Source organism: Sinocyclocheilus grahami, unplaced genomic scaffold (genome assembly GCF_001515645.1).
Source record: "Sinocyclocheilus grahami isolate Dianchi unplaced genomic scaffold, SAMN03320097.WGS_v1.1 scaffold721.1, whole genome shotgun sequence".
NCBI lineage: Eukaryota > Metazoa > Chordata > Actinopteri > Cypriniformes > Cyprinidae > Sinocyclocheilus > Sinocyclocheilus grahami.
Window position 1 is genome coordinate 252,673 of NW_015505900.1, and position 18,707 is coordinate 271,379.

The 18,707-nt window shown below is 33.3% G+C and overlaps 1 protein-coding gene across 1 annotated transcript in view; it reads right to left on the minus strand.

Annotated features, from left to right (window-relative positions):
• Positions 1-18,707, minus strand: part of LOC107560363 (sodium channel protein type 2 subunit alpha-like) — a 109,497-nt gene that overhangs the window by 26,123 nt on the left and 64,667 nt on the right. Inside the window, exons 11-12 of the mRNA XM_016244514.1 lie at positions 11,489-11,929; positions 649-769 (exon numbers count right to left, since the gene is read on the minus strand). Coding sequence (XP_016100000.1) covers positions 649-769; positions 11,489-11,929 — 562 coding nt within the window. The remainder of the gene's footprint in view (positions 1-648; positions 770-11,488; positions 11,930-18,707) is intronic.

Consider the following 18,707-nt stretch of genomic DNA (forward strand, 5'->3'; position numbering starts at 1 on the left):
CAGCATAGATTTAAATGTAAAGTATTTATAAAATGAATATATATATATATATATATATATATATATAGATGTAGAGAGAGAGAGAGATATTTGCATTAATTTAATGTGAACTAGGGTGATAATGAGCTAATTTATAATGCAAATAATGTAAACATGTATTTATCATAATTAATAAATATTTACAATTTCTTGTGAATTTGGAGGACAACGTATTAATTGATAACGAAAATAGTGTAAACATGCAAAATACATATAAACATAAAAATGTATAATATAAACAGAAAATTAAGATTTCTTATAATGAAATGTTTTAATTTATAAAGTATCTGTCATAATGATTTTTTTTTGTTGCATTGATGTAATCTGAATTTGGGGGGTAATGTCTTAACTGATCATGAAAATAATGTAAACATAAAAAACAAAAATTAACAGAAAATTAAATATTACTTTGTAATTAAATTTCATTGCTGACCTCGTTGGCTGAATTTAGCTCCACGTTAAGATGGAAAATTAATGCGATTTTTACGTCTGTAACTCAACTTTTGTGCTTTTTACATGGTTAGTGCTGTTTGATTTGGGAATGAATCAATATTATTGATCATCAGAGTAAATACTGCAGCTGTAAGTTGAATATGTTGCTTTACGCACAGTCAGGAAGGCAGTTTTCTGGCTCCATGGCCTCTTCAGCCGTCTCAGAGTATTCATCCTCTTCCTCGCCGGGTTTCCTGAGGTCGATCGTGCTGCCCTCTGATAGGCTGGTGTCATCACTCTGAAAACCAGGAGAACCAATCAGATCCCCTGACCAATGAATTTACACATTTGTCACTTATTCCAATTCCTAGAGATTTAAAAAAAACACACACATTTACAAATAAATCAATCAGACTGATGGCTGATTGGCTTGACTTTTTAATTTCTGAATATATATATATATATATACATATATATATATATATATATATATATATGATTATAAAAATACAGTATAATAAAAATAAATAAATGAACAATTGTATTAGTATATCAATAAATAAACTAAAACATACACAAATAAATACATTAATATATAAATAATCTATATTAGTATGTCTATAATAATAATATAAAATAAAAGCAATAATAAATAAAATAAATTAATTAATAATTGTATATAATTGTAAAAATTAGTATTTGTATGTATACTAGTAAATGCTAATTAATATTAGTATATCTATATCTAAATAAATTATAATTATAAAATAATTATAAATTAGAAAAATTAGAAAATCTAAAATAATTAGTGATACAAATAATAAATAATAAACAATTGTATTTGTATTTCTGTAAATAAAATAAATACATAAACAAACAAATAAACACATGTATACAATATGTAAATTCGTATTATAATGTTTATTAAATAAACAAACAAACAAAGTCTAATTCTTCAAAATGACTGTCCATACAATGTCATGTGCTCAAAGGATAATATTCTGAATGCAGAATTTGGCAGAAGAAGCGAGTGTTAAAAGCTTTGTGTGTGTGTGTGTGTGTGTGTGTGTGTGTGCTCGCTCATGTGGGTGTCCAGTGAAATTTAACACCAGAACGGCCCACGGCTTCCACAGAACGATAAAAAGACCACACAATGATTGCATGCTTCACTGCTGCTCTATTGTTCCACACAACTGAGAGAATATGAGACGCAGGGAACAAACATTTAAACACCTGTGAAAGTAAAACTAGCATTTTGTGGCTTGTAGTTCATATCTATTAGACTGTGATGTTTATATTTGATTCGAAACACTGACAAAGAATATGCATTTAAAATGTCTTTCAAAGAAAATGAATCAAAAATATGGACTGAGCACACCCAAGGTCACAATTTAAGATGAAATAAAATAAAAATAGCAAATAAATAAATAAATATTACTAAGTGTATAAAATAAATACATGTATATTGCATGTTTAAATTATTTTCATGATAATTAAACATATTTTCCCACCAAATTCATACTACTTTAAATGTAAAATATTTGTTTTGACGCATAGAATACATAAATATTCATTATGATAAATACTTTACATATTTTATTTTATGCTGAATAAAATTAAAAAGGGCTGTCAAATGTTTAACTATAACCATAAAAATCTACATTTTTTGTTGTTAATTTGTTAACTTTTTATTTACAATACAGTAATTTAGATTTAATATTTTTTAGTTGTAAAATGTGTGCTTGATTGTCATGCAAAAAATTTAATTGTCAAAAAAATAATTGTCATAAAAATAGGCTTCATATTTTTTGTGCAAAATAAAATGCAATGTTTTATCTTGATTTTGCTATCTTTATAAATACTTTACACATTTTAATTTCTTCTGAATTAAATAAAAAATGCATAAAATATTAAATTACAATTTTATTTGTTTTGTTTATTGTGAAAAATGTGCTTAATTGTCATGAAAATATTTTTACAATGCAACAAAAAATTCATGGTCATTAAAAAGGCTTAATTTCCTTTGTGCCAAATGCAATATTAATGCAAACTTTTTATCTTGATTTTAAGGTGAAATATGACCTGTTTTTTCTCTACAATCTATGTAGGCTTGCAATCTTTTGGGAATCGCAGCTCTGGGAATTTCAAGGATTTTTTTTTTAAGTAAAAAAAAAGAAGACAAAAGCAGATATGTGATATTGGCCCATCCGTATCAGTATAATCCAATTTAGCTTCCATTCTCTCTTACCATCCATCCAGCAATCCTTAAACACACCGACATCAGCATTTCCTAAATCACACAGCTGTCATTCAGTCGTCTTCTGACAATAAACCCAACCTTTACTCCAATTAGTGATGCTTCAGGGCTGGTTTTCACTGCTATTGTATGATCTGATGAGACTGAAGTGAAATATGATCCAGTTTTTCTGAGCACTCAATCACTTAATATCGCTGCGTTTTGTCAGTGTCAGAAAGCCTGACGCCCATTAGCGTGCAGCTTTGTTCATCTTGCACACAAACTCAAGTTTGCATGTGGTTCTCACGGCGCATGAGGAATCCCAGCACTGCAAACCGGCCACAAAAGCCCTATAAATAACCTCCTGCAGGCCTGCGAGAGCCTGGATGTGGCATTTGGCGCTGGAATCTAATGAAATCAGAGCCGTTTGAGTGCCATCAGCGGAGCGGCCGTCTAATCACGCTGATTCGACAGAGACTGAAGCGAACGAGTGTCAATAAAAACCAAATCCAAACACTTCACTTCCACCTGCTGAGAGCTGATGTCCGTCAGTCACACAAAAACACATCAATAACACAATCTAATCACATGATGCCATTGGAGCCAGGATGTAGGACACACCGACTTATTACCGGCAAACCTGAGATCCGATCTGTCTGACTGACTGTCGTCTGCCTGTCTGGGCCATACTGATGAACACAAGATGAAAACATTGTCATGCAGTTTCTATTAGAGTCGCATGGGTTGGGGGGAAAAAATCTAATTGTACTTTTTATGATAAAAGCTGTGAATGCGACTTAAAATGCAATTTTAAAAAATCAGGTTTGTTGTTTTATTTATCGTGCAGCCCTAGTTTCTCTGATGCAATATGCAGATGATGTAATCATCTAAATGTCTAAATCATCACAATGTCCAAAGCGAGAATGGCACAAGTAGAGCAATATGCAAGCGAGCAGAAAAACAAACACATCTAATTCTGGCAAATTATGGGTCATCAGAGTTTGAACTATGAGGCGTTTCTCAGAACAAGCTCAAGTCTTCTCTGAAGAATCACCAGGACAGATACACAGAGATGCACCGAGACACACAGAGACATACAGAGACACACTCTAACACAGAGAGACACACAGAGACAGAGACACACCAAGACACTCAGAGATACACTGAAGCACACAGAGACACACTGAGAGAGACAGAGACACACCAAAACACACAGAGACACTCAGAGAGAGACAGAGACATACCAAGACACTCAGAGACACACAGAGACACACTGAGAGAGACAGATACACACCAAAACACTCAGAGACACACTGAGAGAGACAGAGACACACCAAAACACACAGAGACACTCAGAGAGAGACAGAGACATACCAAGACACTCAGAGACACACAGAGACACACTGAGAGAGACAGATACACACCAAAACACTCAGAGACACACTGAGAGAGACAGAGACACACCAAAACACACAGAGACACTCAGAGAGAGACAGAGACATACCAAGACACTCAGAGACACACAGAGACACACTGAGAGAGACAGATACACACCAAAACACTCAGAGACACACTGAGAGAGACAGAGACACACCAAAACACACAGAGACACTCAGAGAGAGACAGAGACATACCAAGACACTCAGAGACACACAGAGACACACTGAGAGAGATAGAGACACACCAAGACACTCAGAGACACACTGAGACATGCAGAGACACACAGAGACCAACGGAGACACACAGAGACACATTGAGACACGCAGAGATACACAGAGACACACTGAGAGAGACAGAGACACACCAAGACACTCAGACTGAAACACGCAGAGACACACAGAGACACACTGAGAGAGACACAGAGACACTCAGAGATACACAGAGACAGAGACACTCAGAGACACACAGAGACACACTGAGAGAGACACACAGAGACACACCGAGACACTGAGACACAGAAAAACACAGCGACAGAGCGACAGAGACACTCCGACACACGCAGAGACAGACAAAGACACTCAGAGACACACAGAGACGGACAGAGAAAAGACATGGAGACATGGAGATGGATGGACAGCAGCAAACAGGAAACTGAGGCCAAACTCCTACACTTTGCCACATGGTTTCCGGGTTTCAGGCTGAATTTTTGAGGAACACAAGCTCTAATTAGGCTTTGACCTTATTTCTGAGGTGAAACTGTGAAACGTGTCATACTAAATCACGCTGTTCAGGATGTGTGTTGAAGAACAAAAACTGGACATCAAGGGATTGTTAGAAATATTGATAAATTATTAAATAAATAAATAATTAAATGTGTATTAATATTACTATATTAATAAATAAATAAATTGTGTATTTTATAATTATATCACACTTGTAATGGACAATGATATTAGTAAACGTGCATAATTAAAGTAATGTTGCAGGTTTATAACAAATCAAGCTCCACCAGCAGCATTTGTGCCACGTCCTGTTCTCTGTGATGGTTAGTTAGCATTATGGCAGAAGCTTGAAGCCGTGAGGTTTCTTCAGGTGAATGTGGAGCGCTCAGGTTTGATGTGATGTGTGTGATGGTGAGGTTGAGTCATGTGTGTCTGCTTGTGTTTGTCTGTCTGCTGTGTTCAGTGATTCAGATGTGATCCTGACATTACAGCGCTGCGAAAACCAACTGCACGAACACACAACAAACACGAAGCCACACATCACACACTCCTCAAACAAATCCCTTAAAGATAACAACACACACAAGTCAGTCAGTAAGAGGAAATGCAAATTTAATTTAAATAATGGCACGATAAATAAATAAATAAATACGTGCACACAAGTACTAGTATTACTGGTAGTATGTCTATCTATCAATCAGTCAATAATTCAATCAATCAAGAGACACACGGAGACACACAGAGACACATTGAGACACGCAGAGATACACAGAGACACACATAGACACACTGAGAGAGACAGAGACACACCAAGACACTCAGACTGAAACACGCAGAGACACACAGAGACACACTGAGAGAGACACAGAGACACTCAGAGATACACAGAGACAGAGACACTCAGAGACACACAGAGACACACTGAGAGAGACACACAGAGACACACCGAGACACTGAGACACAGAAAAACACAGCGACAGAGACACACAGACACTCCGACACACGCAGAGACAGACAAAGACACTCAGAGACACACAGAGACGGACAGAGAAAAGACATGGAGACGGATGGATGGATGGACAGCAGCAAACAGGAAACTGAGGCCAAACTCCTACACTTTGCCACATGGTTTCCGGGTTTCAGGCTGAATTTTTGAGGAACACAAGCTCTAATTAGGCTTTGACCTTATTTCTGAGGTGAAACTGTGAAACGTGTCATACTAAATCACGCTGTTCAGGATGTGTGTTGAAGAACAAAAACTGGACATCAAGGGATTGTTAGAAATATTGATAAATTATTAAATAAATAAATAATTAAATGTATATTAATATTACTATATTAATAAATAAATAAATTGTGTATTTTATAATTATATCACACTTGTAATGGACAATGATATTAGTAAACGTGCATAATTAAAGTAATGTTGCAGGTTTATAACAAATCAAGCTCCACCAGCAGCATTTGTGCCACGTCCTGTTCTCTGTGATGGTTAGTTAGCATTATGGCAGAAGCTTGAAGCCGTGAGGTTTCTTCAGGTGAATGTGGAGCGCTCAGGTTTGATGTGATGTGTGTGATGGTGAGGTTGAGTCATGTGTGTCTGCTTGTGTTTGTCTGTCTGCTGTGTTCAGTGATTCAGATGTGATCCTGACATTACAGCGCTGCGAAAACCAACCGCACGAACACACAACAAACACGAAGCCACACATCACACGCTCCTCAAACAAATCCCTTAAAGATAACAACACACACAAGTCAGTCAGTAAGAGGAAATGCAAATTTAATTTAAATAATGGCACGATAAATAAATAAATAAATACGTGCACACAAGTACTAGTATTACTGGTAGTATGTCTATCTATCAATCAGTCAATAATTCAATCAATCAATCAATATCTATCTATCTATCTATCAATAAATGCATAAACATTAGTATAAATAAATCAATATTAGTATACTTATCTATATTTAATAAATGTTTTAGTATTTGTATTACTGTAATAAATAAACAGTACACCAAAAAATAAACATATATTACTATACCTATAAATAATTTAATAAATGTATATTAGTATTACATCAATCAATCAATCATTAACTATTTGTATTAGTGTGTCTATGAACAAACAAACAAATGTAGATTAATATTTGTATGTGTATAAATAAAAAAATTTATATTAGCATGTTATACCTATAAATAAATTAAATTAAATTAATTTAATTAAAATTAAATAAATAAATATTAGTATAACTATACATAATTAAATAATTAAACAAATAAATAATGTATATTAGGATCAATCTACAAACTGCAACTAAATCTATCTATCTATAAACAAACAAACAAATAAATGTAAACTAATATTAGTATATCTATAAATATCTATAAATAAACAAACAAACAGATAAATAAATATTAGTATTATGGATTTTAGTAAATAAAATTCCTTGTTTAATTCCTAAAATTAACACCAGGCACAAATGAGTCAGTAGTTGTCATACAGTAGGAGCGCAGAGCTATAAAATGAAAATGTAAATGTTGAGGAAATGCTAATGTACAGTATAATATAAGTCTCCGGGGCGTCCGCGTCACTCTTACATCAGTATTTATATAGAAAGCAGAACATCAGAAATAGAAGCTGTTCTGAACAAACATCCTCATGTGCTTCCCACATCCCTGATGATTAAAGAGAGAGAAAGTTCTGGACTATTACCAAGCTTTGTGATTCGGGGAAACCCAGATAATCTGTGCCGGGAGGGAAAACGACACGAGATACGAGAGAAAGGACAGCGAAAGATCGAGTGGGAGAGGACAGGTGCGGCGCAAGATAAAAGAACAGCTAAACGAAAAGATAAAAGATGGACAGAATGAGGTAGAACAGGTGTAGTGAAAGATTAAAGAGACGAAAATGAAACTCCTTCGTCACAGGTGCGTGACTACAAGCCGAGCCGGACGCCACGGCCCAGATTCATTTCTAACAGAGAGAGGATCCCAGTCACTTACGGGTCACTGTCTGTGAGGACCTGAGAAAAGCACTTAGAGAATAAAGATCCGCAAGGAATGGAAATCACACGCACTTTCACTCAGAATGCCTTTAAGTCTAATTGATCCGGCGATTAATAAATGCCTCGCTGTTAAAGAGTTCATCATGCTTTCAGCAGTCTGAGACGAACCACAAACAGGAACAGGGTTATTATAGTTAACTAAACTGGAAACCATAAAAAATGTAAAAATCGGCTATAGCTGCAAAAGCAACATTTCTCATTTTCATTTACAGTAGTTTAACTTGATGCACTAAAATAACTAAAACTGAAATAAAAATGAATGAAAACAATATAAACATATTTTTAAAAAAAACTAAAATTAAAACTAGAATTTAAACGAAAACAAATTATGAAAAATATATTAACAAACTTAAGAAAAAATATATTTTACAAAATATAAAAAAAAAAAAAACTATTTAAAAAATATATAAATGCTAAGACTAACCACATTCACTACCAGGGATTTTACTGTTAACCAAAAATAAAAATAAAACCATAAAAAAATTTTGTTACTTGAAAAAAATAATATTAACTGAAATAAAATGAAATTTAAAAACTTATTTTATTTTAGCTAGCATTTGTCATTTTCATGTAGTATATATATATATTTAAAAAATATATATTTTAAAATATTTACAAATAGTTAAAAATATAAAATAAAATATTAATATTAATATAGAAATAGAGAGATAGAGACAGACAGACAGACAGACAGACAGACACACACACACATGCACACACTCTCACACACACACACACAAAACCGCAGGTTGTGTTTCAGTCGGTTTAACCTCAAGACTTTTACTCAGGCTGGCCAATATGTTCTCATGTACATACGAAACAAAAATAAATCTGGCCATGACATCCGATGAGGACACGACATGCCTGTTTTTGAAGGGAAAACATCTCTGGAGGAAGACGCAGGAGAAAACAGCAGTTGCGAGTGGGTGTTCATAACTGCGATTCCCATTCGTCTGAGAGCTACTTATTAGTCTCTGTGTGCTCGACCTCGTCTGACCGGGTGAAGAGACAGAGACGCACGGCTCGGAGGAAGAGAGCCAGACCAACAGAAGATGCTAACAGTTTGTGTTAACACCTTCATCCGCACGCAGCTGTCCTCAAAAACACGTTGCAGCACTTAAAACATGACGAGAGTTTAAGAAACCAATATGTTTAGGGAACATAAACGATGCAGCTGCGTTATCGTGCCGTTAAGCTGACGATCACTCACATTAAACATTCATGAGCGCATAAACGTTAAAGCATATTATAGATCCAGCCTCATGTAACAACACGACACTCGATAATAAGTCTGTTCCGTTTGACAGATTCTCTGACTGACCGCATTATTAGACAAGACAAGCATCTGTTTGACTGCATTTGATTGTTTTACACAATGTTTTACGATGGCTAAATATGAAAACAAACATAACTACAACAAAGCAAACTGTACAGTACACTTGAGTCCAACGATCTCTTGCTTGCTTCCCACTAAATGTCTCAAACTAAACCAATTTAAAAAACTAAAACTAAATGCAAAACTTCAGAAACGTCCAGTGACTAGTCTTGAAGCACTAATTAACATTTCATAAACATGTTTAGAAGCCAGACAATCAAATATGAATCAAATAGTATTGAGGACTAGGATTCTAGTCTCCCAAACAGGGTTATTATTGATAACTATTATAAACATTTTTGTTAATTGAAATAAAGCTGAAATAATATAAAATATAAATATTAGAAATGTTGCATCAGCAACTAACTGTAATTAGTTTAGGTTGAAGCACTCAAATTACTGGAAATAAATACAAACTAAAACTAAATTAAACCTGAATAGTAATATTAAGGGGGAAAAACAATAAGTGACAGAAGTACATAACAAAATTACTAAAAATAAAAATAGAAAATAAATTAAATAAAAACTAAATTTAAATGTAATATATATATATATATATATATATAATTATTTAGCTCAACAAAACTACTAAAAATAAACATTCTAAAAATTAAAATAAATTAACATTAAAACTGAAAATATATTTAAAAATGTTCCGCTTGACAAAAATTGAAGTCACAAAAGCACATAAGATTACAAAAAATAAATAAATAAAATGAACATGACAAATAAAAATATAAAAATAACTGTTTAGCTTGACAAAATTAAAGTGACAAAAGCACGTAACATAAAAAATAAATAAAAAATAAATAAATTAAAAAATACTAAAAATTTAACTTACGTGAAAACTGAAAATATAAAATGTATTGTTTAGCTTGGCTAAATTAAAGTATATATTAAAGTATATTAAGATATATATATATATATATATATATATATATATATAACACAATTTAGAGTCAAATAAAAAAACTGACAATATAATAAATAATCCAATTAATAAAATTAAATAAATCCAATTCAAATTATTAATAGAAGCTATAATACATTTCAAAAACAGCATTTAAATAATACTAATATAACATTGCTCCCAAATCATGCTGTATGTCAAATTGTGTCATATTCATTGAGCCAGTGTTTTTTTAGCATTATTGATATACTCTTATAGTTTTTGTCAATATTTTGAATCAGTTTTTATTTTTCTATTTTCTGTTTTCATTTCAATTTTAGTTTTAATTTTGTGACATTTTAAACATGTCTACATAGTTTTTATTCATTTTTATTTCAGTTTTAGTTATTTTAGTACATCAAGTAAACCTAAATACTGAGTTCTGGCATGAAACTCTAGATGGCGCAGTCCGATAGGTCTAACTCAATCTGACCTAATGACATCATTATCACATGGCACAGCTGATTGGTTCTCTCCTGTATCGGTAGCCAATGAGCTCGCTGCTCAACACTCAAAATATATGACTAGTGCTTGCCGTAGCAGTGCAGCTTGCTTCAGAAACCCTCCACCTCCCCAGCTCCACCTGTATAGATCTGCTACGAGGTGATTCATGCACGCTATATAGGGGTTATTTCATGTATGTTATATTTGCAGCAGCAATATTTCTTACATGCTCACAGCAGCATGTTGTGGATGTATTGGCAGCAGCAGCAGCAGCGTAACAGATCTATTCCGCCAAGACCAAATACTCCATCTCCGAGAGTTGTCATGACAGAAATGAAAATAAGAAATGTTTCCTCTGCAATTGTCTGAAATAAGTTTTAGTTTTGTACTGTGTATATATATATATATATATATTTTTTTTTTTTTTTTTAAATGGCGATACAGTGCTGTGAATATTTAAGACATACTGCTGCTGCACAAATAGCATATAAAATAACCCATAGCAGATCTATACAGGTGGAGCTGGGGAAGGTGGAGGGTTTCAGAGAAACTCTGAAAGCGCGCTGCAGGAATCTCTAGTGAATGCTAGCCAGCCATATAAATGCAAGGCAGTAAGCTCATTGGCTGCATATGCAGCATGAACCAATCAGCTTGTGCCAAGTCGTTTAACTCTCTGAATATCATCAGTTACATAAACAACCCGTCAGCCTGCACCATCTAGAGTTTCATGACTGAACTATATATTAACCCTGGTAAGTGTGCATGATTCAGCTTCATTCACTCACCTGTTTGGTCTCCTCTCGCTCCTCTGAGCTCTCACTGGACTCATCTTCCTCCTCCTCCTCCTCCTCATCATCTTCCTCGGGGAACTCCAGGTCGGACTCTCCGGGCGCGATGGGGACGCTGATGGTGAGGTTCGGGTTGGTCATATAGCTGTCGTCCTCCGCGGCGCGCTCGATGACGGCTGTCCCGTTGCCCTCGGCCCAGTGCGTCTGCTGGCTCAGTCTCTTCAGCTTCAGCATGGCTTTGGCCTCCTTGGCCTTCTGCCGGCGCCGCTTGAAGTTCCCGTTGAAGAAGTCGCAGAGCGCCTGCCGGAGCCACAGCATCCCGCGCTGGATGCGAGCGATGGCGATCTGCAGGTTGTTCATTTCGCCGTCCTCATCCGGAGATGAGAGGTTGTCTGCGCTGAAGGAGCTCAGGAGCAACGCCAAGAAGAGGTTCAAGACCTGAAGAGAGAAGCAGCACAGCATTCAGGAGAACAGAAGAGCTGAATCTGTTAGAGAAGCTATAAAGAACAGGCACGATCTCTCCAAATCCACCTATAGTTTGACTCAACCCAGCAGCTCTTTTCATTTATAAACTCTAAACCAGCATTTTTCAAGCTTTTTGAAGATAATTCTGATTTATAACAAAGCTTCTGCTATAATCACAATTCTGCTCATTTTCAAACTTTTTATTTACAGAATCCAGAAATGGAAATATATATCCATAATTCCAATACCTGAACGTTCTTTGTGGTTTACACTTTTTACTACCAATGAATTTCCGTGACGTTTCTAGATGATGATTTTGTTTTATTACAAAAGTGGCAAGATGAAAACCACTATTTTCTGTTTAAAAACTTTCACATAGCATCTATAGGCTATAATAACATTAAAAATTCAAATCCAGATTTTGATTTTCAAAGATTTATTATAAAATTTTATTATTTTTTTTCCCAAAATGCAATAAATCTATGACACGGTTTTTTTTTCTTCCCAAAATGCAATAATATGAATAATATAAAATCAATATAAAAGTAATTTTTCATATTGAAACTGTTGAAAATACACAACATAGTAAGTTGATCCACATATGACAGCCTCTGAACTTAATACTAATCTTATATGCAGGCACTGGACTAAAAATACATTCAATCAGTCATCGCTCCCAAAAGAATTCAACGGGTCATCTTGTTAATGCTATAAATTAATTACAACAATAAAATAAAATTTCATCATGAATATACATGAACAACAATATCACATTAGACCACAGAAATTCCAAAATGACATTTCCCTTGCATTCAACTTCCAGAAGTGCATTCATCTTTGCCATGTTACATTCATTTAGTTGACTAGTGCTATACGCTGTATTAACAAAAACATTAATGGCATTAATAAAAACACTTACACTGACAAGCTACGCAATATCACGTTCATAATCGAATGTGACTCATCTGTGCGTGGAGTGGTGCAGTGATTGGTTGTTACTGTCTAGAATGCGTGGAGTGGTGCGCTGTGATTGGTTGAGCGGATATGTCGCATTCTGCAGAGAAGGGAGACTGGCGTTTGTTGCGGTTTGGAAAGAAAGGGAGAAAACATGACAGAATAACTCGGCAGATATTGCATTTTGCGTAAAGTAAAAAATGTACTTTTCAATACCGACCAGATACAATACTGATTTTGGCGGAAACTAAATTTTATTTTAAAATGCTGGTCATCGTGTTTTGGAACCAAACTCTTCATATATATATACATGTTTTTTTAACAACTTTAATTGATATATATATATACATATACAATAAAAAATTACTTTTTATCTTATCTATTAATTTACAGTTGTTAAGGAAATAAATTAAAACTGATTTTTACTTGATTTTATAACTTATTTTAAACCTGGCTTTGTCTTATTTTAGACAATGACAATTAATGACAAATCTGTTTATTTTCTAACATTTTACTTACAGAAACTAGGAGTGGCAATTAATTAAAATAATAAAATAAAACGATATCTATAATTATAATAACTGAATGTTTTTCTTGGTTTACACTATTTATTACCAGTAAAATAACATTAGTTTTCAATTTTAAATTAAAAAAAATTTTAAATTACTTTTTACTCACAAAAAGCAATATGTACCCAACAACATGTTTGAGATTTAATTACTGTTTATATATAAACATTTAAAAATATATAAAAACAAGTTTATATATACATATGTGTACACTCACACACACGTTTTAATTACTTATTTATATATAAACATAGAAATTATATATAAACAATGAAATAAGTTGAAATTGAACTTCTATTTTTTTATTTTAAATTTAAATTTAAATGTAAATAATTTTAATTTTAATTTCATTCCAATTCCAATTCCAATTCCAATTCCAATTTTAATTTCAATTTTAATTTCAATTTTAATTTTAATGATTTTCCAGGTCCAGAAATCACACTTTTAAAATGATCTCATACAATGGGAACCTTGTTCTTAAGTAAAAACTATATCTGTCAAAGAAACAAAATAAAACAAGAAATATAATTTTAGCATACATCTTCATTTTTAACCACTGCTCAAAACCCCAAAGACTTTCATCATCATCATGTGAAATACATCCACGCTATGAGAGTGAACAGCATTACATCTGTTGTGTGGCGCAGAAGAGGTGTGGGTAAACGATAGCACACCTTGACTTGACTTTATTCTTCTATTCTACTGCGTGTAAGCAGTCGACTTCTATAGCTGTTCAAAATAAGCGTCACATTTCAAATCCAAGTCAGGATGGAGTTCTTGTGTAAAGGTCTCATGTACCGTGACACAGGGCTGTTTTGTGACTGTGAGGCCTGTAAACAGCAGGTGAGATGTGGAACTGGTTTTAAATGTCACATCTACCACCTACACGCTCCGAGGGGGGCGACAGGCCCGCGTTCAATGGACAGTGTGTGTGTGTGTGTGTGTGTGTGTGTGTGTGTGTGTGTGTGTGTGTGTGTGTGTGTGTGTTTGATTAGACGCGCTCCGAGTGCCGGTGCTCTTATAATCAACTCCAGCGTCGTGAGCAGCTGCAATTTCCTGCCAATAATTGTTCGGCTGCAGTTCATGAATGAAAGAAGCCACTCAAAATGATTAAAAGTCTGACGCTCGGAATCCCCTTCCCCGAGGACAGTCCAATTACACGTGCGAGACGTCTCACAAAACAACGCTTACAAAATGCTTCATTCACAGATTTCACAGAAATGTCATTTACACACATATTTTACAATATATCCAGATTATGCAACATCGTGAAGACCCTGGCTGGTTCGTAAATAGAAATCATTTTTAGCTTATTTCCAACTTTGTTGAGTCTTATTTAAGCATAATGACAAATTTGATAACTTTCAACGTTTTAAAATAAAGAAAATGTATTAAAATAATTATATATAATTAAATACTATAATTACAATCACTGAACTTTCTTCTTGGTTTACAATTTTATTACCAATAAAATTACATTAGTTTCTTAGTTTCTGATTTTAATACTTTGTACTCACAAAAAGCAATTTCTACCCAATACTGAATGCATAAAATAACAAATATACATCTTCAATGCAATGTAAGAAATAATGTAAAAGGCTAGTGTTTAAATGCATTAAGTAAAATAAATAAAAAAATCATGTCTTCAATGCAATGTAGGAAATAATATAAAAATCTATAATTTGAATGCATTAATATTTTTTTTAAACTGTTTGTTCAATGCAATGTAAGAAATAATATAAAAGTATAATATTTAAATTGATTAAATAAAGTTAAAAAATTATATCTTCAATGCAATGTAAGAAATAATATAAAAATCTAGTACTTGAATGCATCAAGTAAAATAAAAAAAAGATGTCTTCAATGCAATGTAAGAAATAATATAAAAGTATAATATTTAAATTGATTAAATAAAGTTTAAAAATTATATCTTCAATGCAATGTAAGAAATAATATAAAAATCTAGTACTTGAATGCATCAAGTAAAATAAAAAAAAATAATATCTTCAATGCAATGTAAGAAATAATATAAAAGTATAATATTTAAATTGATTAAATAACATTTAAAAATAATATCTTCAATGCAATGTAAGTCATACGCTGCAGAATTAATGTAAATGTCTAGTATTTCAATGCACGAAGTAAAATAACAATGTATGCCATCAATGCAAAATGAGAAATAATATAAATGTCTAGTATTTTGAATGCATGAAATAAAATGCATCCACAGAGAATTTGTACATTTGCATTAGCAAGAGTTGAGCTACGGTAAACATTCACAACATTCAACACTAAAACCCATGACGTCATACAAGCAAACCCAAATGCACATGTGAGAGAGTCTGATTCAGAGCATGCAGCTGCCCTATCGGCTGTCTGTGGGCCAAAACTGTTGCCATAGCAGCACATTGTTTCGGTCACCTGCACAAAGGCGAGTTCTGGGGTCACATGTTCAATCACACGGCGTGGCATTGTTCCTGAGAGCTGCTGCTGCTGCTGTTGCCCTGGTGCAAACCTCACTTCAGAGTCAGAAATATCAGAGCGACTGCAGCGCTGCACCGCTCAAAGGTTAATTACAGACTAAATTAACATCAGCTCTTGTAAACATGACATATTGCTAAATTGCTGCTGTAGATGCTTGCAGAGAGTGCGTGGGGTTTGACAGCACAAAACTCACCGGCACTGATTTTGTACTCGATGCACATTGTGCTTCACACTGAAATACTGCATTTATGCTTGACAGTTACAGTGATGTTTGCATTAGGAAACTCTGCTAGTTAAAGAGAATCAGAGCGAGATCAGATCACCTCCCCTCTGGCTGCGTTTACAGACACACATCTGTCACCCGAATCTGAGTGACTGGACTATCAAAATACTGTATACTGAAAGTTTGGGGTTAGTAAGATCTTTTCTGCTCACCAAGGCTGGATTTATTTGATCAAGAATGCTGCAAAAATGTGAAATATTATTACTATTTAAAATAACTGTGTACTATGTGAATATGTGTTAAACTGTAATATATTTCTGTGATGCGCAGCTGTATTTTCAGCATCATTCCTCCAGTCTTCAGTGTCACATGATCTTCAGAAATCAGTATAATATGCTGATCTGCTGCTCGAGAAACATTTCTGATTATTATCCGTGTTGAAATCAGTTGTGCTGTGTAATATTTTTGTGGAAACCATTATTTTTCAGGATTCTTTGATGAATAGAAAGTAAAAAAATATATAATTTACTGAACATTAATGTTACTTTTGATCAATTTATAGTTTTATATATGTGTATTAAATTCATAAATCCCTTTAAAAAAATCCACAAACATTTTTATTACAGTAATTTTATTACAGCTAGCTTCCAATGCAATATTTATCATTTTCATTTAGTTTAACTTAATGTACTAAAATAACTAAAACTGAAATAAAATGAATAAAAACAAAAAATGACAAAATCACTACAACTTTAACTAAAATTCCAATGAAAACAGAAAATGTAAAAATAAAAAACGAACTGAAAATTTTAATAAAAACAGGGTTATTTTGCTTTTCTTTATTTAAAATGTGTTAATGTTGATTTGTTTATGTCCTTATAGTCTACATGAAATGTAGTCTTGGCATCTATCTGAAATAAAATACATTTTTAATATATATTTTATTTCAGTTAAGTTTATTTTATTTAAATTAACAATTTTTTTATGGTTTTAGTTTCAGTTATAACCCTGATGAAAACTATAATAGTATCACAATGATTCTAAAATAACACTGTCTAATGTACCCTTGCTGAATAAAAGCATTTATTTCTTAAAAAATTCCTGCTGACCTCCAACTTTTGAACAGTAGTGTCTATTTGTTTACATTTATTTGCAAAGGTGCCATTATTTTACCTTCATTAAGCCTAATATTAATCAATAAATTACACAGTAAAGACTTTAAATGTGTATTTAAAGTGCATTCAAACAAAAATACAACATAGAACAGTTATAGTATTTACAGGATTAGCCACAAAGATGAACCCATAAACCTCACAAAACACAGAGCCAAAGTCTGTCTGTGATTTCCAGCTGAAGTCAAAGTTGTTCTGTCTCAGGTTAGACGTCACAAGTATACGCCTCTGCTGCTCTGGTTACACTTCCTCTGTGGATCACAGTTTCCAAGACAGTATTAAGTTCAATTGATAACACTGTAAATGGTAAATTATTCGTAAGCCTCTTGCTGACTTTTCAATAATTACGTTTGCCACTGATGCCCCGGGGTCACAGGAGAGGTGAGAGCCGCCAAACCTTTCAGTGACTCTGTCCATCTTTGTTTTTCCTGAGTTACGTCTTAGAAATAGCCAGTAACGCTTTGCAATAAAGTCTCACGTGTTAACATTAGTTTTAATGCATTGGCCGACATGAACTAACAATAAAATAAAACTACGATTTCCTATTGTTTGTTCATGTTAGTTCCAGTGTTACTTTAGTATCGCTGAGATACTGTTATAGTTTTTTTAAGTACTTTGAATTAGTTTTTATTTTTGTATTTTCCATTTTAGTAATTTTGTTATGCGTTTTTGTCATTTTATACAAAAACGTTTTTTTGGCGACTATACATTTTTATTAATTTTATTTCAGTTTTAGTAATTTTAGTACGTCAAGTTAAACATGAAAATGAGTTGCTTTGCAGCTGAAATTAAATTTGTTTAAGTTTTTTAAATATTTGATTTCAGTTAATGTTTATTTTATTTCAAGTATTTTAATTTTAAATTTTTTATTATTATTGTTTTTTTTAGTGTGTAGTTTTAGTTAAACAAAAAATGACCGTGAATTTAACAGTAAAAGACTGTAAAAATGCTACAGTAAAAACCTGTTAAATGGTTAACGGTAAATTCCCCTACTATATACGGTGAAAAGCTGTATTGGACATTACATGATTTGGACATTAATTTTACGGTAATATACCGTTTCTGGAAGTGAAAAAGACCGTATAATTTACAGCGAATAACCGTAAATTGACATTCCCAGAATTCCCTGCGTTACATTTCAAATTTGATGTTTTTTGTTGAAATAACTATGTTTCTTCTTATCAGTTGTGTATATTAGGGTTGTGTGTTACACCTAATGTTGTTAAATGAATGTTTATTGCATTATTTCAGTTTCACATGTGTTACCGTGATGGTGTTTAGTGTTTGTGTGAACGACGCTGTGCAGCTTCTATATATGTTATTATTTAAAAGCTGCTTGTGATGGGCTT